The 27,349-nt window shown below is 40.4% G+C and overlaps 1 protein-coding gene across 1 annotated transcript; it reads left to right on the plus strand.

The window, feature by feature from the left end:
• Nucleotides 1–1,093: 1,093 nt before the first annotated feature.
• LOC311002454 (regulator of G-protein signaling 9-like) lies at nucleotides 1,094–15,139 on the plus strand (the record flags this gene model as incomplete). The annotated part of the gene is made up of 19 exons (XM_083993837.1): nucleotides 1,094–1,210; nucleotides 3,254–3,350; nucleotides 4,171–4,221; nucleotides 4,353–4,459; nucleotides 5,606–5,657; nucleotides 5,753–5,811; nucleotides 5,905–5,981; nucleotides 6,145–6,226; nucleotides 6,885–6,947; nucleotides 7,812–7,841; nucleotides 8,010–8,071; nucleotides 8,996–9,109; nucleotides 9,209–9,324; nucleotides 9,432–9,519; nucleotides 9,906–10,044; nucleotides 10,148–10,230; nucleotides 11,334–11,457; nucleotides 13,439–13,854; nucleotides 14,977–15,139. The coding sequence occupies exons 1-19, from the start codon at nucleotides 1,142–1,144 to the stop codon at nucleotides 15,137–15,139; spliced, it is 1,992 nt and encodes a 663-aa protein (XP_083849963.1). The 5' UTR covers nucleotides 1,094–1,141.
• Nucleotides 15,140–27,349: the final 12,210 nt, after the last annotated feature.

Raw genomic sequence — 27,349 nt, forward strand, 5'->3', positions numbered from 1 at the left:
TAATTAAATGAAAAATAATAAAGCAAAAACAATTAATAAATAGACGCAAAATCACATATCAATTAAAAACATTAAACGCAATACATGTTGGTAGTTTTAACAGCTTTTTTGTTTTGTAGACAGGATAAAGTTGATATATCCTGTTAAAACTCTGACTTAATAGTGCTAACTTACGGCTAACGCTAATTATAATAATAATAAACACTTAATTCACGCAAACGCAGCGATTCTGTAGCTACTAAGTGTCTCGACACACACAAATACACTTTAATTCACAAATACACTTTAATTGACGCTATATTATTTGAAAAAGTTAAGATTAAAGCGTTCATTTCACTTAACTTTCAACTTTACACGGATTTAGCGATCCCGATTCCTGAATTACAACTGAAGCACTCATTTTAACAGTCGTATGTAACTATATAAAATACTTTATGTTTTTGTAAATGACAAAATAATCTTTAAAAAGTGTAATTAAATCGGAGCTCGACACTGCTCCGTTGATGACACGTCGCCCTCTGCTGGTATACTCCCGTAACTGCGTCACACACAGTTTGACCGTTAGAAAAAAGCAGCGCTCTGATTGGCTGGTTCCCCCCTCGAGCTTTAGGTATGCTACCTTCACGGACTGTGGGGAACGTGGGGATTTTGTACATTGAACGTATTCCAAAAACGCCAACAAAACTGGAAATACGGACGGAAAAGGCCTCGATTTGAAATGAGTAGGCCTAAACATTTTCACGAATCAACCGGAATATTTATTAGAAAATGATAGGACGATTGCTATCAATAATGGATTAATAAAAATGTTTTCTATTAAATTATCCCATACTTTTACATATTAGCCTGTTGTGAATGAATTAATGACATACAATTCGATGTAATTGATTAATATCGCGCATTTGCTCACTTTATATGCCATGTGTCATTAGGCTGACTCTCGCTTATGTGAGAGGTGTATATATAAAAGCGTATATGCAATTTCCGAAGCTCCAACTAGCAGCGGATGGAGAGCAAGCGAATGCACCATCAGTATCGCTTATTGCACTTCCCCTCCAGCATCCCCACACGACACAGGGGCTCACGCTCGACAGTAGCATCATATACGTTTCTGTGTGAGAGGGGGGAAAAAAGCATCATTATGACCATTAAAAACGCTATCCGGGATCATGGACAGAGATATCGTCCACGGATGGCTTGTCTCAAGAAGGTAGGTTATCCTTCTACATCAGTGCTGATGATCACAGCCTCTGCTCAGGGCTCTGAGAATATACCTGCACCTATAGATAGGTCACTTATATGAATTCTCCAACGCAAGCCCTGGGCTGTAGTTAGGCTACCTGTTGTAACCCTGGCTCTACTGCCATTTACTCTTATTAACTGCAATAGCCTCTAAAACTCTCTGTATTCTCCACAGGTCCTCAGAGGTATTCTGTTTTCCCAGTGCTTGTAGTGTATAGATTTATGTACTTTATTATTTTTTTACAAAGCATAAAACCCCACAGGTGCTACAGAATGGTTTGAAGAAAAGCTACGAGACAGACAACAAGTGTGCCATGTTAAATTATGCATACACATCTGAATTTTGATTACATGATTAATTCAAATCTGTGGGAAAATAATATTTCATGCAAACAGGATGACAAGACAACAAAATGCAGCACATCGCTTCTCTTTTTTGTTTTTGTTGCTCCTGTGCACTCCCTATATCTGCCCATCGCACTACATGTTAGACTGTGTTTTGTTGCAACCTTTTCACAGTGATAAGGTCATTCATTTTAATAAGCATTAAGCCTGGATCAGTATCAGTGCTTCCATTTACACCAAGCAGCCGCTGGGAAGAAGTTAATCCAGGCTCTGTGTTTTGGAAAACGACAGCCGGCTCCTGTAGCCACAGAATATACAGCTCACTACTTCATCTCACATTTCAAAAATCCATTCACATGAAGAGCTGGATATTTGACTTTTGGCTTTAGCAAAAACATTTGCCGGAAATAATTGAAACAAAAGCTACTGGAGCTTCATTTGCAATATATTTCCAGAGCCTATTGATCCCAGATGCAGCAGCACTCGCTCACAATGTCCCACTCTCCAGGGGAATGCCCACTCAGAACTCATTTCCAGGAGAACCTCATGTTTTGGTCCATGAAAGCCCACTTTGGTCTGGCTCAGCCTGCGGCTTATAGCCTCTCCAGGATGACTTCAAAGCACAAAGCCACTTCAAACAGGCCCGAGAGTCAGCAGCATACTCTGTCTCTCTCTCCCTCACGCACAGACACCGCATTAACGCTCTGCACAATATCTTGGTTTCTGGTACACACCTGAGCTCTGGTGTACCTGTGGGGCTCCGATGGTATGATCGCTAGAGAAAAAATAAATCAAACCCCCCCCCCCCCCAAAAAAAAAAAACCCAACACTGGTTACAGGGCAGTGACTCAGTGCAAACCGCCCACACAAGCCAAACAAAGGCCATGAGATCATGCATGTAGCACTCCTCACATCTCACCTCTCGCAGTGTTTAAATGCAGAGCAGAGGTGCAGAATTATATTGTTGTTTTTGGATGAAAAAGCTGAATAGTCACAGTCATGAAATCACCAAACATGTGCCACTGAATTTAAATATCTCAGAGGGTCAAATTTAAAGTCAACGACAGGCAATAACAGTAGATGCAATTTCGGTAACCCTTTAATTTACAGGCCGTTGATTAAATGATGTCAAGAAGTAGCCAAGAACAGTTCAATTTCATATATGTCATGTTTTTCATAAAGGCAAAAGATTACACATGCTTTTCATGCTTTGAATTATTTGGGAAAGACCAGAATCCTTGCAATTCCTTACCAAGTCTTTGCAATTGACTGATATTTCTAGGCTATTTCTAGACATCATGACGCAATCAGTTGTTATTTCTTGGCTATTTCTTGACATTATCACGTAATTAAAGGCCTGTAAATTAAAGGGTTACCGCAATTTGCCCCCAAATCTTCCATCAAAAAGAGGTTAACAGTGTTGAAGATGATGATAATGATCATTATCATTTGAGATCTTGGCCATGAAAATTACATCTAACCGGCTTTGAAGAAAAAAAAAAAAATCCTCAAATCACAGCCTGATTTTCCAACCTGTTGTCAAAGCAACCTGTTGGCATGGCGACCTCTGCCCCCTCTATCCCACCACCACAATCTGTTGCTGTTGTTGTTGTTGTTGTTGTGGTTGTGGTTGTTGTTGTGGTAACCTGATGATCTTCCTCTGCAGGCGGAGAAGGTGCTGCTGGAGATGCAGGACCCCAAAACAGGAGTCAAGTCTCAGCCTCAGCGACTGGTTATCACAACAATACCACATGCTATCACCGGTAAAAGAGGACGCACCCCACACACACACACACACACACACACACACACACACAATACACACAAATATACACATACACAATACAGACACACTGTCGAATGCACAATTGCACATATACAGTAGTAGCTACACACACTTGATGTTATTCAGCGGCTGGTTGAGTGATTTTCCCTGCATAGCCTCACTGGAGGATACCACAGCTCCGGGCTCAAACTCGAGAGCTACAGATTTCATCTCCATGACAACCCCCGCGGTCTCGGAGTCGGAGAGAGAGAGAGAGAGAGAGAGAGGGAAAAAGTAGGAGGTGAAGGAGGAGGATGATGATGATAGAGTGGGCAAGAGGGAGGAAAAAAAACAGAGACAGAAACACAGAGAAAGAGAGAGAGAGAGACAGCGAGGAGGTGGTGATGGAGGAGAATGAAGCTGGGAGAACTTTTTCTTTTATCATTTCCTTTCCTCCTCTCCACTTCTTCCTCCTCCTCCTCCTCCTCCTCCTCCTCCTCCTCCTCCTCCTCCTCCTCCTCCTCCTCCTCCTCCTCCTCCTCCTCCTCTTCTCTTGTTGCTTCCTGTGCTTCCCCCTCCTTCCTCCTGTCTCCCCACATTAGCAGCAGCGGCTAACAGGCCGTCGACACAGCCAGCAGCAGTGGAGGGGTTTGGCATTTACAGGCGTACACCCACCCACCTACCCATCTACCCATCAACACGACACACTCTCAGCACTTATTTCCTCTTAGAGATGGTTTTATAACGGGTTATGCATAATTTTCTTTCTTTTTTTTTTACCTCTGACTTATCATTTGCATCCTGTCTGCTTCCCTCAGGTGAAGACATAATTGCGTGGTTAGTAGACAAATTTCAGATTGACGCACTAGGTGAGGATACAAGTCTATTTTTTGAAATCATTTTATAATAATCCAGTTTGAACTAAATTATCATTGCAACGGCAGCTGTTATATTCCTGCTCATCTCTCTCTCTCTCTCTCTCTCTGTCTTCTGTGTTCAGAGGCGAGGAGTTTTGGCTCTAAACTGGTGGCGTTAGGTTACATCTACCCTCTACAAGACCACAAACGTTTAGTGATCAAACCAGATGCATCCCTCTATCGCTTCCAGGTAAATCACACCACACATCACATTTTATTTTTTTGCACCACAAACATTTGAAACCCAAAGGAACTATTCTAGTTGTAAAGTTAAAGTTATTCTGTGGTCTCACTCAAACAGAACAAGAAACATCCTTTTCAATGTTTCATTAGGTTTTTTTTCTTGACTGATTTCACAGATGACTGTCAAAATAAAGGTCATTTTCATAATTTTTTTTTACAATTTTATTGATGTATAATTGTTATTAAGATACAGCAGTAAATTTTACATCATTAAATGTAGATATCATTTTGTTGAAGCTTTCTTTTTTCTAATTTCAATATATTCTATACAGTTTTGAGTTGATTAAGGTTGAACAATGTATCAATGTGTCATAAGATGTCAAAAGTGTATTTGTGGTCTTATATGTGGACAAACGGTGTGGCATTATTAGGTTTACAAGATTTTTGGATCTCTGTGTGATGATCATCCCTGATATTCATGTTGGAGTGAACTAGTCAAAACAGACTGATACACACTCAAAGTTTTTATTTTTATTTTTTATCTTTACTGACTTTAAAAGTGTAAGAAAATACAGACATGAGGACAGTTTCAACCAATTTCTAACTATATAATCTGACAAACACGCATGCTAGCCAGACCTGGACCACACAGCTTCTGTTCATAGTGACGGTTTCACACAGCCGACACGACATCTTGCGGAAACTCCCGAGATTAAACATGACTTCAGAAGAAAAATAAATATCGACGTTAACTACTTTAGGTGAGGTTTGTAAACTTTGCAGTGCGAGCAACAGGTGAGTAGGCCACGCAACATCCGGTTGGTGTCGTTTACCAGTTTGCTCGCTCTCTTGTTGTGGGTATTTCTGTCAGATATACAGTAACTCGATCTGGAATAGAGATTGGGATTAAGGTCCTATACTCGATCTGGAACAGTTAGAAATCGTATGTAGCGACACACTTGAGGATTATGTTAGTAAATAATCGTTTGACACAAGTTCATAAACTGACATATAGAGCCACGACACAAAATTGAGAAAATATGATGAATTAGACAACATAAAGGTGCCACATCATCCTCTGTCCCTCTCTCCTTCTCAGAATTAAGGCAAAGAATTAATTTAAAAATAAGGTTTTTGGTTTGGTCCTTTCCAGACACCGTACTTCTGGCCCGCACAGCAGTGGCCTGTTGAGGATACAGATTATGGTTAGTAGTAGTAGTAGTTCAGTTTTACATTTCAATCTCAGGTCACTCTCATCACTGCTCAGCTAACACTTCCCTTTTTGTTTCACTACCGAAAGCAATCTACCTGGCGAAAAGAAACATACGGAAGAAAGGAATCCTGGAGCTGTACGAGCAGGTGAGAGCGAGACCGAGGAGAGTCCCAGGAGAAATGAATTTGTCTTTGTTTGTTCTCGGCGTTTAGTGACGCTAAATCGTTTTATGTCCTCAGGAGCAGTATAACCGTCTGCACAAGTGGATGAATCATAAATGGGATTTTATAGTGATGCAAGCTAAGGAACAGTACAGGTAGGTGTGTGAGGAACTCAAAGACGACACTTGAATTGAAGATCACACAGCTGTGACGATCCTGTGTGTGTGTGTGTGTGTGTGTGTGTGTGTGTGTGTGTGTGTGTGTGTGTGTGTGTGTGTGTGTGTGTGTGTGTGTGTGTGTGTGTGTGTGTGTTTATAGAGCTGCAAAGGAGAGGAAGAAACCAGACCGTGTGGTTTTTGACTGCCAGGAGAGAGCCTACTGGGTGGTTCACAGGCCTCCGGTGAGAATACACTGACACACACACACACACATGCACACACTCAGATAGCTATCAGACTTGTTCTGCGCACACAGGATGCAGCTTCATGTACTGTAGATAACGGAGGATTGCTTAGCAGACAGAGAGGTCTGAAAATAAATTACACTCTGTGTCTGTCTATACTTCCCAGGGTATCTCATTATCTCTACCCATGATGCCTCATTACCATTACATGTCCAGTCAGAGGAAAAGGGCATGATGAGTGATTAATATTTCAGACTGGGTATAGGAGTGGGATGCCGTGGGGTTTTCCACCTTGTGAGTCTCGGTCTAACTCGGATGTCTTCAGGCTGGATCGCTGACCGCCGACCCAGACATCCAGAGCTCCCAAATGACCCCGGTTCACTCTGTGTCAAGTGGATTGTGGTAGTTTAATGAAGCAAAAATGTGCTCCGGTATAACTGAAATAAAAAAAGGTCAGCTTTATATTGACCCAGATATGAGTTAATTGATGCAGCTGGAGCACCTATTGGTCTCTGGAGGGACCAACAGTTGGACACTTCAACATGGGAGTCCAGTTTTTCACACCTCATTGCTGTCTGCTTTAGTTAATGACCTCCATAATGAGCACATATTGTGAAATCTTGTTTGTTTGTTTGTTTGCTGTGTGTGTGTGTAGCCTAGGACGGTCAGCGGCATGGACTTTGGGCTGGAGCGACGAACAGATCCTAACTCAGGCGAGGTAACAGGTGAGTCTGTGTATGACCTGTATGAAGATAATTCCTGTCCAATCAGCTTATTTTGCATAAGAGGCTTTGATGCATGGATCCATGTGTGTGCAGTCGAGGCGTCTTATCCTCCCTGTCCTCTCCCTGTCTGCTGTTTCAAACATGAAACTATCTCTTACAGAAATTAATCTCTTCTCTTCTTTTGTCTCCTCTCCTCTCCTCTCCTCTCCTCTCCTCTCCTCTCCTCTCCTCTCCTCTCCTCTCCTCTTCTGCAGGCATTTCCTGTGGCTCTGTTTTCGTATCCAGATTTTCAAACTCCTTACGGACACTTAAACACATCAATGCATATTTATCCTTATCATTATGTTTCTCTTACATCTTAAAATGACTTCTACATCATAGCCTGAACTTAAACTTGAAGGGGTTGATGATAGGATATATTCCTATATCTTGGGATATTGTAAACAAGGCGATAACGCTGGGATTTTTTTCTCCTCGGAAGTCTATTTTTTAGAAAGACTCTCATATTTTATATGCACAAACAAATACAGTTTATTGTTATGCATTTTAAACAGTCGTATCTGCATTTGCATTTCACAGTCCCTGCAACACCAATCATAGAAAAAGTCAGTACAGGAAGGGAAAGATAAACATCATAGAATTAGATTTGTAGACAACTATATTACTATAATAGATATTCACTGCAACATACAACAAAACTATTTTTTTGTGTGCAATCTAAACAAGTAAATTACCATCCATTAGAGAATCAAATCCACCTAACACTCCACTGTGCCTTTGATTATTGTATTTGTCAGTCATTTGACACATAATAAATGTAAAGCACCATTTAATGTTTACTTTGTTTCCCCCCCAAGACAAAAACCCCGGACTTCTACGAGAGAATTGTAAGTGAGATTTTATCCTCCTCTCTTCCTTTTGACTTTTCCAACATTTTTCTCTCACTGCGTTTCATCTGAACCAAGCAGCTGCGCTAACTGTTAGCGCCGATCCACAGGGACTGACCTGTTTTCCTCACAGTTTTATAGCTGTCATCTCTGCTCTGCTCCCTGCAGATGATCTTTACACAGCAGTCAATCATGAGGCCCAGAGTGAAGTCATCTGTGTCCATTGGCGCGTAAGATTGCGTTTTCACTTCTTCTCATACTGTATCCGTGACAGGACAGGTGGTTCACGCTGTTTGTAGCACAAAGAGTGTGTTTAAAAATAGCAAATACTGTACACAATATCTTTACCTGAGTCACCAACAAAAGGAGGACAGGTGAAAGTCACGCACAGGAGAAATTTGACACATCTGCTGTCAGTTCATATTACTTCTATGTAGCAGAAACTATGCAGGTCACTTTTTCAGAACTCCTCAGTAACGTATTATCATGTTGTGCAAAAAATGTAAACAAAACCTTTAAAAAAAATCCTGACTTTTTTTTTTTTTTTTGGATACTTATACACTGCAAAAACTCAAAATCTTACTCAGAATATTTGTCTTATTTCTAGTCAAAATGTCATTTCTAGTCAAAACAAATCTAATTATACATAAAATAAGACTCATCTTAAAAAAATAACTTGTTTTTAGACACTTTATTTATATATTTTTTAATTTTTTCAAGCATATTTTCACTTGAAATAAGTTGAAAAATCTGATAGTGGATCAAGTTTTTCTTTCTTATTAAGCACAAAAAACTTGCTTTCACTGGCAGATTTTTCTACTTAATTCAATTGAAAATTAGTTTGAAACAAGTGACAACTGTCTAAAAACAAGTTAATTTTTAGGTGAGTCCTATTTTAAGTGGAAAGAGATTCGTTTTTACTAAAATTGAGACATTTGGAAAAGAAGTAAGACAAATATTCTTGGAAAGATTTTGAGTTTTTGCAGTGTATCACATTAGTACGGTGGCCCTGAGAGGTGATTGCACTGCAAAACACAAATGCAAAGTCACAGACGTGCTGTAAATTCACTTCTGATGACTCTAACAAACAAACGAAACACATTTTACACGTCAAAGTTTAAGTTTAGCCTAATTTTCCCCTCTTCTTCTCACAGCCTGGTGAAATACTGCACCACCTACCAGGGCCACGACCCGTTCCTCTCCAAGTGTCTTCCCAGCAACCCCTGGCTCACTGATGACGTCACATACTGGACTCTGAACATGCCCAAGTGCGTCAGGTTGAATTACACTCATTTAAGATAATGTGCCATCTCTTCTACGTTAATGGTTTTCTTCCTCTGTGGCTGTTTGTGTGTATACGTCATCAGTGTGGAGATACCGACCAAGATGCGTGTGGAGAGGTGGACCTTCAGCTTCGGCGAGCTGCTCGCAGACCCTCGAGGACTAGAAGATTTCAGACTCTTCCTGAAGAAAGAATTCAGCAGTAGGATGGTCGACTCTGGAGATTCATTTGTGGTGCCTTTACATTGAGATGCTGTAAGATGAGCAGCGTGCTAGCTGTGTTTTCTTTTCCGTCTTGACCTGTTTCAGGTGAGAACGTGGCATTCTGGGAAGCCTGTGAGGATCTGAAGTGGGGCACAGCTGCGACCATGAAAGAGAAAGCAGAGGCGATCTACAAGTAACGTCTTCTCCTCTATACTGTAGCTGAAAAGAATGGTCAATATTATTGATTTGCCCATTAGCCTGTGATAGAAAATAAATCAGAGGCTGATTTGATAATGGCTTAAATGATTATTGTTTCAGTGCCTGCAGTTTCTCTGACCGGAGGATTTTTGATATTTCATCAACTACTGAAAAAAAAATAGCTGCAGATTATGTGAAAATAGGAAAGTTGATTGACAAGTAAATGATAAATAAAATACTAATATAAAGACTTGACTCTGTTTAGCTGTGGGATGTTTTTGTCATTAATTGAAAACCTGCTGCAGCAGCTGCTCAGAGTCACGTCATTCAGCTGCGTGTTGAACTGTTTCCCATGTGTTTCTCCAAATCTCTCGATCCCAGGACCTTCCTGGCCCGCGGCGCTCCACGCTGGATCAACATCGACGGAAAGACAATGGAAGTCACAGTCAGAGGCCTGAAACACCCACACAGATACGTTCTGGACCCAGCCCAGACTCACATCTACATGCTCATGAAGAAGGTCAGTGAACGCACCCATACGTGGGGTTTGACCACAGGATAAGATTGTTTAAATTAACTCATTAACTCACCCATTTATAATTCATAATGTGTTGGTGTTTCAGGACAAATACGGACGCTACATAAAATCTCCGGTCTTCAAGGACCAGATGAAAAAGGCCATCGGTCCTGAGGAGCACAAGTTCAGGTAAGAGGAAACTTTTATTTCTCTTTTCTTGACTCAAAGACACAAAACATTCACAAGGACTCAAAGATGAATCGGTTTGATTTTGGGGGTCAAAGGTCAAAGGTCATGCAAGTGGTGACCTCATAAAACATGGGTTTTGGCCTTGAGAACGTGATATCTTGAACAAATTTTCTCAGGTTTGCTAAAAGCTTTCATCTGGACTCAAGAACAAACTGATCAGAATTGGAAATTGAAATTGAAAAAAGTGATTAAAGGTCAAAATTCAAAGGTCAAGTTCACTCTGGCCCTTAACAAACATGCGTTGGCCGCATTAATGTCATATTAAGGGAATCTGTCAAATCTATAACAGATCTTCGCTTGGACTCAAGGATAAACTGATTTTGATTTGAGGGGTCAAAGGCATGGTGTCCTCACAATGCTCGGATTTAGCTTTATGAAAACAATATCTCCATAACTGATTGATTGATTGATTTTATTTGACACTTTGTTATAAAACATGATACATTTCTGCACTATAGTTAAAACAGAAGGTCGGGATAACACAATAAAGCCACAGGGCTTATTTCCATTGTGGTCCCTAGATACAACATCATGAGTCCTGAAAATCACAGTAGTCCAAGAAAAGTAAATCTTCAGCCATCACACACAAACTTTTAAAACGTTTTATAGAATTACAAGGTGCTTTATTGGTAAGATAAGAGAAAAGAAGAATTCAGGTGACATTTCGAAACAATAATGGGGATCAAACAATAAAATAACACAAAGGGTAAAGGAAAGACATGTGTTTTAAGAAGGGATTTAGAAGTGGCAGTAATTTGGCAACTTCAGCCTGAGACAGAAACAGCTGCAGAGTCAAATGAGGAAATGGAAACATCAACTATTCCCCACAAAGACGTAAGAGTGACGCTGGTCTGAGGAACTAAAGTTCTCTAATCTCTCTGGCTGATGTTTTGCTTCCTAAAACCACCACATTTATCACTCTACAAGACTTAACTCTCACCTTGTCTTTCCCTTCCTCCTCTTCACTTCTCTTCTCTTCTCTTCTCCTCCTCCTACTCCTATCCATCCCACACTTCATGGATCACATCCCTCCCGTCTCCCAGTGACGCCCAGTTGGAGCAGAATGCGAGGAACAGACGGCCCAGTCCGAGCCCGATCATCCTCCGGCAGCAGGAGCAGGAGTTCAAAGCCAAGATGGCCGCCAGTGCGCCTGTTGACATCACACAGGTCATGAGCAAACTTAGCAAGCAGGGCAAGGACGCCCCTCCTCCCCCTCCTCCTCCTAAGAGATAAACACATGATCTACAGTGATTTATTATTATTCATTTATTTAAAAAAAAAGCTTTATTTATTTGTTAATGATAATATTTTAATGCCATGTAGCCTCAGTTTAAAAGCTGCGATAAGTATAAGTAATATAAGAGGGGTTGCTCGTACTCATTAACTCACAGAGATATCGGACAAATGTAGTTCCCTCCAGTTATATGGAGCTTTTTAGTGTCTTTTAGCTCATTGTCTTGGATTTACATCCCACAGCCTTACTGTTTGCTTCACTCTAAGCGCTTTCTTTTTTTGTTTCTTTCTTCTTTTTTTGGCAGTAATAAGTAAAGAAAAAAAGGCAAACACACATAGTTATTGGTTAATAGCTGTCAGTTTGTTTCCATCGCCCACAAGTGGATAAAAACTAAGCCGTAGCAGGTTGTTTTCACATTCAAACCTCCACATGTAAAATCCATCCATGCTCATGTCAAAGAATCACACAGGTGAACGTCCTCACTGTCATGTTGGTGCTACAGAAAGAGAAAGAAAAAATCTTTTTTTTTGGTCCTACAAAGAAGCAAATATAAGAAAGTGACATGGAAATGTGGAACATGTGATCCTGAAAACAAAGCCACTTGCACATTAGGTAAAAAAAAAAAAAGATGTCAAGTACAACGAGAAAAAAACAACAACCTGTAACCACTTCTCCTTTGTGGTTCATAGTTTTGGTTTGTCAAGTATTTTCCAGGTTTTGAACTGTTTACCACTGAGATTTTTTCTCATCCACTAGTTACATTTTACTGAATTTGAATAGAGCAAAACCTGGGCTAACAACAGCAACAAAATAAAGTGAACTGAGCCTTTAAACACAGGGTAAACTACAGAGAGGACAAACGACCACCATCTGTTTCCATCTGTTGTGTTTCTGTTCATACGACCAGCAACTGGTGTGTGTGTGTTGTGTTGTTTGTCATGGTGTGTGTCGTACCGTCCATCGCCACTCATTCATACACACACTCTGTACTATTAGTGTTTGTTTTCTCATCAGCCACAATAAAACATCCTCGAACCACAAACTCTCACTCTCATGTGTCTTTGTCTTGACTCGTCTTTCACTCACTGTTTCATCTCATCTGAACGTCACGTTCCCACAGCTGTCCGCCATATCTGATGATGATGATGATGATGATGATGATGATGATGATGATGATGGTCCTGATTACTGGTAATGAGACCAGACACAGTTTATCTCTGTTTCTCTTCCTGTGGAACTTCCTGTTGTCATTCTTCATTTTCTCTTTCATTCTTAATGTTTGCTGCTTTCTTTCTTCATGGGTTTCTTTCTTTCTGACTTTGTTTTTCACACTTTCTCTCCTTTTTTTTGGTGGATTTCTTTTGTTCTCTCTGTGTTTTCATGCTTTTCTCTCTATCTCTACTTTCTCCCATTTCTTACTTTCTGTCTTTTTCATTTATTTCTTTCTCTCGTGCATTTTGTTTTGCTTTCAAATGCATTTCTCCTTTTTCACTTCATTTTTTAAAAACATATTTCTCCTTTTTTTTTTTTTTTTTTTACTTTTGTTTCCCTCCAGTATTACTATCAAATACAATAACATGTGTTACTATATCTAAGGTTCCTCCTTGCCTTAATAGGTTTGTATCATAGTCAGATCAATGAGCTTATTGATGGACAGAAACAAATTTAAGTTGCTTTTTTTTTAAACTGACAGGTGTTTTGAGTCGGTTATCAGAGTATTTTGGGATGTTTTGGAGTCAGTTGTTATGCTTTGCTCACTCTTGGGTTTGTTATGATGTTTCAGTTGATTAACAATTATAAATTCTTGGTATTTTGCTCGTAAAACCTTCTGCTGAACATTTCCACTCATCACTTTGAACAAACTCCCTCTTATGATTCTCTCTAACTTGAATCTTTTGACCTTTGACCTCACAGCTGTGCCGCTTCACCACCCCTGTCCCCCACCTCGCCGTCTACTCCGGCTTCACCGACCCCCCCTCTGCCAACGCCTCGCCCTCTCTGCCTTTCCTGGCCCACACCCCGGCCTGTCCCTCCCCCATCAGCGTGGCCTTGGACAGCACCTCGGTGTCCGAGCGCCGGGTGGAGGCCGGCGAAGGAGGAGACGGAGACGGGAACAACCCCGAGGCCCGAGCAGCACCCATGGCGGGTGGGAGTGTGTCCAAATCCCGCATGGCTCTGTCGCTGCGCCGCCTGCTGAAGCGGGGCTGCACCCCCTCCACCATGTTCGCCAGCTTGTCGCCTAAATGCCACTCAGCCGCCGGGACCAGCAGCCGCATTCAGCCGATCAGCCCCGATCAACCCAGTCAGGCCCCGCCCCGACGGATCGGAAAGTGAGTCCTGTCTGTAAAACCGCCAATAACTCCATGTTTTCATTTCGTAGGTGGAGGTTGGAAATCAGACAGACTTGAACTTCCAAGTGATGAGTTTGATCATTTTGATATTTTACTGTCCCTATTAGGTGAACATTAGAGACTAGAGTAAAGTCCTGTGACCTCAGTCTAACTACAGGCAATATGGCTCCAATATTTTTTTTATTTAACCAGATAAAAGACCCATTGAGATAAAGACCTCTTTCACAAGGGTGATCGGGCCAAGAAAGGCAGCAGCACACATCATAGTGAATAAAGACAGATACATAACAAAACAAACTTTGGAATATAAAAGACAAAGTGCAAGCGATTAGACAAATAAAGTGCAGGAATTATGGTTACAGTAACAGATTTCCGTTACATAATACATAAAAAAGTGAATATGGCTTCTTAGTTCAAACTACTTTCAAGTCACATCCCTGTTGTTCCAGTCAGATAAAATATGAACAATCTGTGTGAAAATAAATCATAATTGCTGAGTGAAGACCTTCGACTGCCAAAGTCTAATCAGTTTGTCCTTGGGTGTAAATGGAAATTGATTTAAAGGAGTTATTGATGATGCTCATGAAAATCACCACAACCTTGACCCTTGACTTTTGACCTGTGACCACCATAATCTAATCAGTTCATCCTTGAGTACCAAATTAAAAGAAGTTCCCTCAAGGCTTCATGGAAACATTTAACTCACAAGGTCAAAAACTGTGATTTGTGAGCACGCCATGCCCTTAACCTCAGGTTCTGTTCAACCAAATATTTTCAGCACAAAGTGGCATCGTACATAACAGACAGTGGAGACAAAGAGGTGGTGGAGACCAAAACAAAACCAAAATTGATTATTCAGTATAAATTGAGCGTGTGACCGGAAACTTAACTGTAAATAAAGAGTTTACATCGACCACAACAACTTAATAGACAATTGATGTATTATCGTACCTTATTTCCCTATCCCCAAGTGTGCAGTGAATCAATAGATGAACTAATACTTTTAAAATGTGACTATTTTGTCTAACGTTGACCTGCCCATTTGGATTCAATCTGTATAAAATGTGTCTCACATCGAGCCTTTTCTTCAACCTTGAACAGTTTCTTCCAGATTAAAGTGGATATTCCTCCGGAGTGCCGTATCTACCCCATAGAGTCGGAGGATGAGGATGAGGAGCACCGGGCTGCCTCTCGGGGAGGCGTGGGAGCTAAAGAGATCATCTGCCCCTGGGAGAGCCTCACTCCACAGAACGGGACGGGTTAATAGGAGGGATTAACACAGGTATAAAAAACAAACAAACCTGGTTTTTTAAAAATCTGTGTGGAGCAGACGCAGCGTGTCTGTGTAAACAGGCTGGCGGCAGATTTTCCCCATGTTCTGACAGAGATAAAAAAAAAAAAGAAGAGAGATCTCACACAGTGCATGACGGTGTAAAATCTCTGTGTTCATTGTCCCTGTGTAAACGTGGTCACACTCTCACCACCAGGCCACCAACATAAAAACCAAACAACATGAGGACTGACACACACCTGTCAATCTGAGACGCTGTGGAGAAGATGGCTGTTGGTCTATGATAGACTCTGCAACAACTTCCTCTGTCCACACTCCTTAAAGGAAACCTATGTTTTGAGTATCAAACAGTCACTACCTATAGCTTTTAAAGGAGCTATGTGAAAGTTTTTGCTATCGTTACGTAGCTTACATTAGCATTAGCACCTTTTGCAATTGCAATTTTTGAATCAAACGCCATTTCCTATCTTCCTAAGAGCTCCATGAATGGAAAGCAACTCTTCTCTTCTCTCTATTCCTTTCACATACTTAAGTCAGCCTGCTAGCAGCTAGCTAGCCCCAGCCTGGTTGAGTCGGTCTCTTCACTTTCTGATAGCGACTCAGTGTAGCCTCCAATCTGCCCCTAAAGAAGACTGGTGCTGCTCAGAGGATCGTTGACCTCTGTTCTTATGAACACAATTGGTCGGTTTACATGCATGGACACTGTTTCCTCTTTCTGATTGAATTTGTTCCAAATGAGTCTTTCGGGTTAATTGTTTACATGTGATATGATCTAATCCGATCGGATGTTTACATGAGCCACATTGCATTTGTCCAGAACTGACGTTTTACAGCCGTGTGGCCTACAGAGACTACTTTGATCAGATTAACTGTTTACATGGATCTTGATCCAAAAATTGACCAGCATGATCGGAAAGATCTAAAGATTCTTTAAGAATGACCCCGTTCGGATTAAAATTTTCAATCGACTTGTTAAAAGACGCAATTTTATTCGGATCGGCATTTATTCCTATTTTATTCCGATTATTTGTGCCCATGTAAACAAGGTTAGTGATGGCTGAAGCTCTCATCAAGTGACAATCACAGTCGTCCTCTCAACAAATAGCTCCATTGAAGGAACTTTCTGGTGCAGGTTAATCCTCCTCTCGTAGAGCCAGTGCTTTTTTAAAATTTTAAAAACACAAAGGCTGTGACGAGTTTTCCCCTAAACCAACCACCATTAATTTTCATTCATTCATTTGACATTTTATATTTGGCAGGGCATTTATATAGGTTGATATTGCCTGAAATCTGTCTGCCAGGAAAGAAGAACCAACTACGAGTGAGTAATTTGCATGTATTTGTTTTAATGCAAACTTCTCCTCAGGTTCCCAGGAAACTACTGAAACGTAGTACAATCGTCTGAACGAACTTCAGCCAACAGGAAGTTGAGCGTTTGATACTCAGAACATGTTTTTTTCCTAAACTACAGCCTTACTGTCACCAACCTTTACTGATGTGAGCACCAGCTGAGCCAGCTGTTTAGGACAAACATGGTGTATAAGCAACCAAGAGCTTAAAAAACTGAGCCGTAGCTTTCACATTCAACACCTCATGTATCTTTACGAACAGTAGCCGAACAGCAGCCTTATCCACCTGTTTTGTTTTTCTTTCTTTGGCCTTTAAAGTTTCTACAGAGCAGGCATATACACAGACGTGTTTGGGGACCAGCGCCAACTATTGATGAACTAAAATTATTTTCTGATTTGCAAAGAATAAAACTGATGATCATCAAGTTATGTATATATAAATATAATATATATATATATAAATGTTTACATCCTAGAGAGCCAAAGCAGAAAGGACACACATAGACTGCCTGTGCACATGCCTGCTAAAAACATAGATGATGTATTTGTATATTTACTGAATAATGACCAGTTTTCTGAAGTAGAGAAGTGTTATTGTGCTGCTAATAGACTTAGATGCCTAATCCCTAATTTACTTACCTCTTACACACATGATGTGAAATGACCGATAGGATGCATTTCAGATCCAGTGGGAGCGCACGAGCAGCTTGTCCACATGTTGCTGTATCTGCAGATGTGCACTCTTCATGATTGAAGAACTATTGTAATGGGTGGGTGGAGTAATAGTTTTGTATCTGGCTCCACAGCTGTTTTGTACTCTTTGTGTAGCTGTTGTGTACTGTGCACAACAACCCTGAGCGAGGTGTTGATATTTTCCGTGTCTCTCTGCTTTGACACGACAGTACAATGTGAATCAATTGTCAGAATGTATTATCTTTACCATGTTTACAGATGCAAGAATGTGAAAAATACCTTAACTTTGTTGTATTTGATTTGTACATTCCATGGCTTGTGTCAAGTGCCTCAATAAATGACTGTCTTAACACAAAGGCTCGCCTCCCTTCATGATACATGTTCATTTAAATATCAAATAAATTTATTTTAAAAAAAGAAGCAATGTGTGTTTCCCCAAAAATGTAATATCTATTTTAGTTTTCTTATATTTTACTAAGACTGTTTGACCACCATACACTGTGTACAGCATGCACAAGCACATAACACAAAAATACTTTCTCTTACATGACAAAAACTTCATTTCTAGTGTCTACACAGTTGAATTCAGTACGCTTAGTTTAGTGTATCATATAGAGCAGTGGTTCTCAAAGTGGGGTCTGGGGACCCTCAGGGGTCCTTCAGAGGGTTCCAGGGGGTCCCCAACTTTTTCTCAAAATTTTACCACATTTTTTTCCAGAAATATTACATTTGTTTCCAGACATTTCTTGACATTTTTCCAAAAATTCATGCCACTGGCGGTAATTTAACCGTGCATTGACTAAAAAAAGTACCGTTATTTAGTCTCAGAACAAATAATTGTGTATTTTTGGTGTTTGTTTCAAAACTTTGTCCAGTGGGGGGGTCCGTGGTCTAATTTGTGTCAGTTTAGGGGTTCTGGATGTAAAAAGGTTTGAGAACCACTGATATAGAGCTTGGACACAAATTAAATAGTCTATATTTGTCTTTTAACCAGGTGGTTGCACTGATACCAGATTATTAGATCAATGAATACCAAATTAATGCAGTCAGTCAGGGTGATGACACTACTCGGCCACTAGGTGGCGATACAGCCATGACAACTGGATGTGGGTGCTGTTTATATTGTAACACAGGCTGGTGAGCGTGAATAAGAGATCCAGGTGCTGACTGAATTGTGAAATATCAAAGTAAACAAGATATATTTACTATTTGTGAGATTTTCTAAAATTAAGAATTCCCTCATTGCTACTCACTTTATGGGAGAAGTTATTACACAAGAGCCACAGGGAAACTGGCTCAGCTCCCTAGATATATAATACAATACAACATAATATCATACAGATGTTACTTCAGGGTTTCTGTGCACAAAAGAAAAGCGATTGAACTTGTTGTCAACAGCATCTCATTCTCTGCCACTGCAGATCTCGCTGACTGATGTGGAGAAACACACGACCACTCAGGTTAGTGAACTGAGGCTGGAGCGCAGCTTTGATCTGGCTGTGTGGTTTTGGTGTCTGTGAACAGAACCAGCCGATCGCTATCTCAACAACACCCACACAGGGACGTCCATGCGCAGTCCAATCATACATTAGCTTACCAAGGAGGACCAGATTTATGCAGCGTACTTAACATTCATCTGAGGTGTGCATATATTACAATATATTTGTGTGGAAGTATCTTTTAATCAAGCTCAGTGTTTGGTGTTAGACCTGAATGAGTTTCTCAGAAACCATATTTATCATGGTTTGTTTTTTCCTTTTAGTTTCAAGACAGTTGCACATTTTGTTGATTATCTGCCTTGAACTCTTTGATTTCCCACTTACCTGTGGCTCAAACTGCTGGGCTGCTTGTAGCTATACAGTAGAAAATAAATCTTATATGATACATAAATATCAGATTCTCGCTCTTCAACTTAGGCTCAGGCTAAAAACACTAATGTAAAAACAATTTGCTATCTAGTGGAAATCAGTGAAAACATTTGTGTGCTAGCATAGTTTGCAAACTAACTCACAACTAATGTCCAAACATGGTTCAGCTGACTACAATCGTTAAGATTCACCAAGCTAAGTGGCTAATTGTAGCTTTAGTCTGGTGTTTGGGAAGAAAACACAACAACAATCGGACAGATACAGCTCTGACATACTGACACCTGATAACAGTTCTTGTTTACCTGTTGCCGATGATGAATTTGAGGTCAATATTTACATCTGTCTGTAACGCAGATAAAGGAGGGGGCTGCTGCTGACTGGTCCTTTAATGCTTCACTCATTTGACTTGAGTGCATTAAGAGCCACTTCCTCTTGAACTGGAAACCAGAGCAGCATAAACAGGAAAACAAAACAATGCATCAAAAATGCAACAAAACAATGCATTGAAACTGTGCAGTGTGCACACACACACACACACAGTGACAACTAGCACGCACACTCACACACACACACACACACACACACACACAGGTAGTCTCTGCAGACATAAACATGTGTCGGCCGCTGTGTGTGACCTCGCTGTGACATGATGAATGACCAAATCAGAGGCGTAATGAAACGCTGCACATTCGCCTGCTGCTGCTTCCTTATGTATTCATGTGTGTGTGTGTGTGTGTGTGTGTGTGTGTGTGTGTGTGTGTGTGTGTGCGTGCCCAGGACCTCAATCAGAAACACAGGTGACCTGGTGTCGCGCTGAGCTCGTAGGTTTGACAAGAGAAGATAATTACTGGTAACCCCCTGTAAAATCAACCATGGAGTGAAAGTGAGTAGTGAGGAAGAAGAGAAGTGACCTTGAAACTTCAACGATATTTAGGTCAGCGTTTACGGCCTCCTCTTTGCCCTGTGATACCGTTTGACCCACATGCTTCCTTATGACCTCCTTTAACTCCTCCTCCGTACCTGAAAGGTCTTTGATTACTCTGTGATACTCTGCTAATTCAACTCAGTCGTAATCCTGTCAGCATGGCCCGACCCTGTGACGACTCAGTTTATTATTATTGTGATACTATTATTTTAAGGGAATAAATTCAGTCTGGAAAATCAGTATTTCAGTTATTTCACACTGGTAACTGGACTTGATTGAAGTTGTTTAAGACTTTCTTGAAGTCTGAAGTCTTTCCGCTAACACATGTGCAAATACATCTTAGAATATCAATAATGATCATCTTTTCATATATTTGAATTTATTGATTTATTAATCTAATTAGAAGGAAAACACAGATCATAGGGTTATTTTTGTCCACTTTTTCATTTTTCACATATTTTTTATTCAAATACATTATTTGCCTTTATAACGACAAACGAAAATCTCGCAGCAAATCTCGCGCTGCATGTGCACAAACATCAACAGAGCCACTGGGAGCAACAAGGCTAAAAACAGAGATCAAATTAATTTTTTCCAAACAACTTTTTCATGTGGCGGTTTCAGGACACTTGGGTCAGTACAGACGAGCAGTATGGAGGTATCTGGATGTTTCATAGTGTGTGTTTTGGACGATTCAAAAGTGAACTCTATCTGCCGCCATTATATGAAAATCCGTTGCCAGCCAAAAGTGTTTTGATAACTCCGAAAGTTCTCAAAACCCTTCCTTGGCATGATGGTGAGTAGAAAATTGGTGAATTATCGATTTTGGGTGAAGTATCCCTTTAAGTCCAGCTGCATATACTGTAAACACACACCGTCTTTACATCTACCAGGACATTTAGACTGTATGCAGCACACACCACTTCTTCTTTTGCTCCAGACAGACACAAGCCTTAACTACCATGACCTCTAGAGGGCTGCGCCACTTCAGCATAAACAAGTCATTCTATGGCTTTTTTCTAAACAACCGTTGTTCCCGTTTCCCGAGGACAGTTTCAAACTGGAGTGTGTGAGAGAGAGACAAAGCAATTTGGTCATGACCACGCCGGGATGTCAGGTGAATTTCAGGCTGAATAAAACTGCAAGATCTCTGTCAGCTATGCCTTAGGGTAAAGTTTCCCAAGAATAACAAACCAACCAACCAGCCCCTGTCGCTCCCTCTGCATCCAAACACACAACACACACACCAAAACCAAAGCATGCACTGACATGCACATGCATTTTACACATTATGCACACACGTGTGCAAACACACACACACACACACACAGATTTATGCACGCCCACGCATACAATCTTTGTCTCATGAGAAATGGTATTAATACCTGGCAGGCTTTAAAATGTCAGCCAGTCTCAAACAAGGTGCACAAAGACCCAATTTATTTATGGATCTGACACTTCTCATGTCTTTCTGCTCTTGAGCTATTTTTTGCTTTCAAAGTGTGTCTTTAGAGGAAGAAGGAGGAGGAGCAGGAGGAGGAGGAGGATGGATGGAGATGAAGATGTGGACTGACTGAGTGCTGGAACAAAGGTGTGTGGGACAGTGACCCAACCGATCAGCTGGTGAAGCCCTGAGGATTTGGTGTTTTAACCCACAGCCCCTCTTCTCTTAGGATAATTCTTCCTTCTCTGACCCTAGCTGTGATCAAAGTGTTGCAATAAGGTGATAAAAATATCCCTAATGTGGGCTAATCAAAAACAAAAATCAGCATTCAGCCCTGATGATGCTTTCTAATATGAGTTGATGGGAGTTTATTTACTCTCCTCTCCTCTTGTCTTCTTCCATTGTCTTTTAATTCTCACTCTCCATCCGCCCCTTTTAGTATTCACCTCCACACTCTCTCACACAGTGGTCCAATCTCCAGAGCTGTTTACTCATTGAGTGATGATTGCCTGTTTAAACATCTGTCCTCACCAGTGTACACAGCTACACACACACACACAACACACAAACACTCAGACATATACACACACAGACAGCTCCATGTCTGGTTGTATTCCTGACAGCAGGTAACATCAGAGTCTACCTGGATGAATCAAACGAGGTCTGGCAAAGGTCTCCACCCCTTTTACCAGCACATCTAATTGTGAGGTTAAACTCCCTCTGATGGGAATTATAAGCAGGACCGGTTCCACTGAGAATCAACATCACAAAAGACAAAGAGCTTAGATAAACTAGAATGAATATCCACCGACAACCTGGACGACCTGGATCATTTCCCCAGGAGCCAAAACAACTATAAACATTGAATTTCAAATCCAATTCAACCTGCATTTGGATGGCTATTTAGATCTTTAGAAGTGCACAAGTCGGGCGTTGTTTGGTAAAACATTACCCACAAGAACAAGCTGATATATCACAACAAAGAAAAGTCAAACATACACAGTCTGCACCTACAACCTGGGTCGATCTCTCAGGAGCAGGTGGCTCAAACCAGAGCCAAAGCAAGCAACAGGCATTGAATTTCAAACAAACTAAACCTGCAGCTGGATGGCTATTTAGATGCTCCGGCTGGACGTGTTTGTAGGATATTGTTTGGCAACACATAGGTCATGAGAACAAGATGATATATTACAACATTTTTTCCTGCTCTGGCGGTTTAAAATGAAAAGAAGTGGCTTTATTACTTGCTTCCCCCCCCTTCTGCTTTTAACATGTAGTAGTTTAAAAACACAATCATCACTCCCAGTCATTTTAATTCCAGAAGTGTTATCCATATCTAACTTTTTCTTTTTTTTTGGAGAATGTCATTTCTTTTCATGAATAAAAATAAGCTACTTATCAAAGCTGACGCAGACAACTCTCCACACGACTGAAAACAGCTCTCATTAAGGTTTCAAATGATCTCCTGCTTGCTGCTGATACAGCTGAATATTGGATTTTTTTTTTCATGTTACTAGACCGTAGCTCTGCCTTCGACACAGCTGACCTTACAATCCTAATCAACTGTCTGGGAAAAATGGGCTGGTCACACAGACGCTGACTTCTCGTGCTCCTGTAATAGAGGGTCTGAGTTTTGGAAATGCTGGCTCATCTCCGGCTCTGACTTTACTCACTGGCCTCTGTTCCCCAGGGCTGGAGTTTTTCCTCAACACATGGTTTTACATTTGCATTCTTCCTTTAGGGCATATCATTTGTAAGCGTGATCATGTATAAGCATGAAATTGGTTCTAATTGCTATGCGGACGATGCCCCTTTGTATCTTAGAGCCTGTTTCGCCCTGTTGCTTTTCAGATACTAAGTGCTGGTCGTCTCAGAGCTTCCCCCTGCTCAGTAATGTTAAAATACTGATCGGTCAGTTTGTCGCTTTTAACACCAAAATCTGTGATATCATACAGCCTAAATATAACAATCACAGTTATTACGCTGCTTTCCTGTTATTTGTCTACTTCACACATCTTATCTATACTGTAAATACCATACAGTAGATATTGTATTATTGTTTTTATTTATATTCTTTACTTACTATTTACATTTTTTTATGTTTTACTTCAATCTCAAGTAGTTAGGTAGTACTTCAGCCTGGGGTATTTGATATTTCCAACACACTTTTGTCAATTTTAATTTTCTTCTTGCATGATCCAATTTGCTGCTTTAATTGCTGCAGAAAATTTCCCCACTGTAGGACAAATAAAGATTCTGGGTCTCGAGCTGTTTTTTTATTATTCATCTACATGGTTCTTCAGTTTCGTAGCTTTATAACATCTCTAAAATTAGGAGTTTATCTACGTTTTTATCTTTAACGTTACTCATAAGTGGGTGGGTGTTATCTGTATATTGTGATCTGTCCATTTTAAAAGGACAAGTCTTGCAAAATCAGTTTGTCACATTTGTCACAAACACATTACTTAAAATTAAACGACCCATATGTTTATTTGTCCCTCATCTTTTAGTTCTGTTTTTATCATTGGTATTTTATTTCAGTCCTTTATATCCTTTATATATGCGGCATTACCCACTTAACACTTTCTACCACTTGACTGGGGTTTGGCATTTTATTGTGAAAAACTGTCATCTTTCAGCTCCCACCCTCGCAGTTGAACAAAATCTGTTGAGGTTTTTTCTGCCTGTTTATTCACCTTTTAGCCAGAAAAGATAATTAATATGAGAATACAGTGCAGCAGTACGGTTGCTGCTGGGCATCTTGGCTCTGACCTCATTGCTCCCTGAAACCTACAAACCTACACAGAGAGAGAGAGAGATTGGGAAGTGATGATAGCAGACGTCTTCCACCCCGCAACCCGATGAGTGCACGGGGTCGACTCTGAGGTGGAGGTGGGGCTGATTAAATTCTAAGCAGACGGCAGATATACTTGCACAGAGCAATGAAGCAGAAGCCGCTTAGAGTAAAATGAGAACACAACATTTTAGGGACGGTTTTCCTGAGAAAAACAACATCAGCTGTTTGCTCGAGCTCTTAAAACAACCTGCGGTTATCAGAGGAAGCCACGCCCACCGTCACTGACAGGCGTGGTTGGGTGTGGTCAGATTCAGAAAATGCTCCTATAATGAATCGTATTGGTAAAGGGGGAAACCTAATACTTCAGGCTGCCATATTATTTCACAATGAATCTTGGGACAGGTTGGGCCATGAGGAATCCACCTATTTGAGCCTTCAAAATTTGACAGTCTGGTTGTTCCACTATGATGCAATTCAATGTCAGACCGGGACAATAATTCAGCTGGGAATGTGACTCTGGGAATGTGATTTCGGACGCAGCGCAGTTTTCATGCAAATCACCAGAAACCTAATTCTGAACAGCTGGTTGATATAACTGTTCAAGAACTAGAATAGAATAGAATTGTACTTTAATAGTACTTTATTAATCCTTTTGCAGGATATGATTGTGTCACAGCAGCTTGAATAGAAAATAATAAAAAAAAAAATACAGATACGATCCTTATAGAATTAAAATAACTTAATAAGGATACAGTAACAAAATCTGTATGTAATTATAAAGCAAGGCAAGGCAATTTTATTTGTATAGCCCATTTTTACAGTTTGTCTCAAAGGGATTTACATGGCATCATAACAACATCCTCTGCCCTTAGACCCTCACATCGACTGAGGAAAAACTCCCGGGAAAACCCCTTTTAACAGGGAAAAATTGGAGAAACCTCAGGGTGAGAGACAGAGGAGGGATCCCTCACCCAGGACGGGCAGATGTGCTAGAAAACAGTTTATAACACAGAATATGGAAAACATAGAAATGTTAACAAGAGCTGATGAAGGCAGCTTCAGGTGGGCGGAAAGGCAGGGAGAGCAGGCCGTCTTAATGGGAGTACTGGATGGCATCTTTAGGGTCCCTTAATTAACGTTAGTTAGTACATTATTAAGCATTGATATGTAAACTAATGTGTTAATTAATGCTGAGTAATGGATACATAGTGATAACTAATTACATTATTCAACTTTTAATTTATTAACTAACTTTGAGTAGTAAACATTAATTAACTGCTTACTAATAGGCTACGTTAATTAATGTGTTTCCTAACCCTAAGTAATAAATAATAATGATTGTTAATATATCTGTAAACAGTTAATTAATGCTTAATAATGTACTAACTAACGTTATTTAAGGGACCCTTATTGTAAAGTGTTACCGCTATATTTATTATGAGTTATAGATTTGGCCACTACACCTTTCCTCTTTGTCTGACCTTCCATTTCTTTCAACTTGCATGTAAACCACATGGCTATAGATTTAGGACAACACTACTTAATTTATATTATAATATTTTCACAGGTGAAGTTGACTGTTCCTCTCTGCTTGTGTCACAATTGGTGTTCAAATACCTTAAAAATATGGGACACATAGATTTTTTGGACAGCAACAACAAGAGTTTTGTTTGCTTTGTTTGAAAGACTTGTTGAAGATGCCCCCAAAGTGGTAAAGCGTGCATTGCATGTGTTGTGGGGTATTAATGTGGTACCACAGCTCGTGTTAACTGCCTAAACTGGCTTGCAGGCTTGGCTCTATTAACTTAATGTCCATTCTACTATATATACAACACCGTTCAAAAACAAGTTGCACAACTAACCCTAAAAATAGCTTGACCTCCGGCACAATAACAGAATTGTCAGATAGGAGGACGATTCACCAGACATGTCGAGACCTCGAGGAACACTGTCCTGCCTCGGGTGTTTTTGAGCATCCACACTGTGAAGCGCTGTCCGTGGTGCTGAATCCTCTGCCAGGTCTTCTACACATGAACAATACCTGCAACTAGAGATTATTTTAATCATGGAATAATCTGTTGATGATTTATCTAATTAACCTACTGTTTAATCTGTAAATATTGTGCACTACAGACAACACATTAGTGTTTTCTGATCTGTTGTCCCCTATCAGAAGAAGGATCTAATATGTCATTGCTGTCCAAACAGATCATCTATCAGCTACGGTTTGGTTAGGTCAAAGTCAAAGTCCCATGTGACCAGAATTATAATTCATCGAACTGCTAGAAGAAGTCAATAAAAACATATATACTCTTTGGGGATTCGCTGAAATGACTCATGCTGTTGTTTGTCTCGGGAAAACAGTCATGAAATAGTGAAAAATGCCAATCACAACTTCCATGATCCCAAGGCGACCTCTTCAAATTGTCTCTTGTGACAAACCAACAGTCTAAAACGCATTCAATTTATACTGATACAAAACAAAACAGAGAGATACAGCAAATCCTAACATTTGGCCTTTTTGCATTTTTTTGCCTGGAAATCACCTATAAAAATTGTTGCTGAATCACGTTCAATTGATCAACTAATCATTTAATTGACTAATTGTTTCATTATTACACATGACAGATACAATAAACTTGTCTATGTGATGAGTAGAGCTGCAGATGTTCCTAGGAGGAGCAGGATTTGTTGACGGCCTCAGCGAACAAATACTATCAGCAGCACGTGGCATTGGTTCTCAACAAATCCACATCTTACAAGACACATACAGCCCAACATAAATCCTTCTCGACAACACACAAAATTGTAGAATTAATTATTTTCCTGTCAGCCAGCAAGCTCTCTCCCCCAGTAAACATAATTTTGTTACTCACTGAATCAATCTGTGTTAATCTGTGGATCTGATCGGGCTGCTGACCGGAGGAACATATGTTCTCGACTGGCTGCTTTACACCCTGTCCAGCTGCTGAGAGAGAGAGAGAGAGAGAGAGAGAAAGAGAGACTATCCTTTGAAACATCTGTCTGCTATTGTCTGTTCCCATTCATCATAGGTATCACTGTATCTACTACACGCAACCCATTACAGATATAGACACCTCAGTCAC

This window comes from Trachurus trachurus (genome assembly GCF_905171665.1).
Source record: "Trachurus trachurus genome assembly, chromosome: 19".
In the NCBI taxonomy this organism is placed as follows: Eukaryota; Metazoa; Chordata; class Actinopteri; order Carangiformes; family Carangidae; genus Trachurus; species Trachurus trachurus.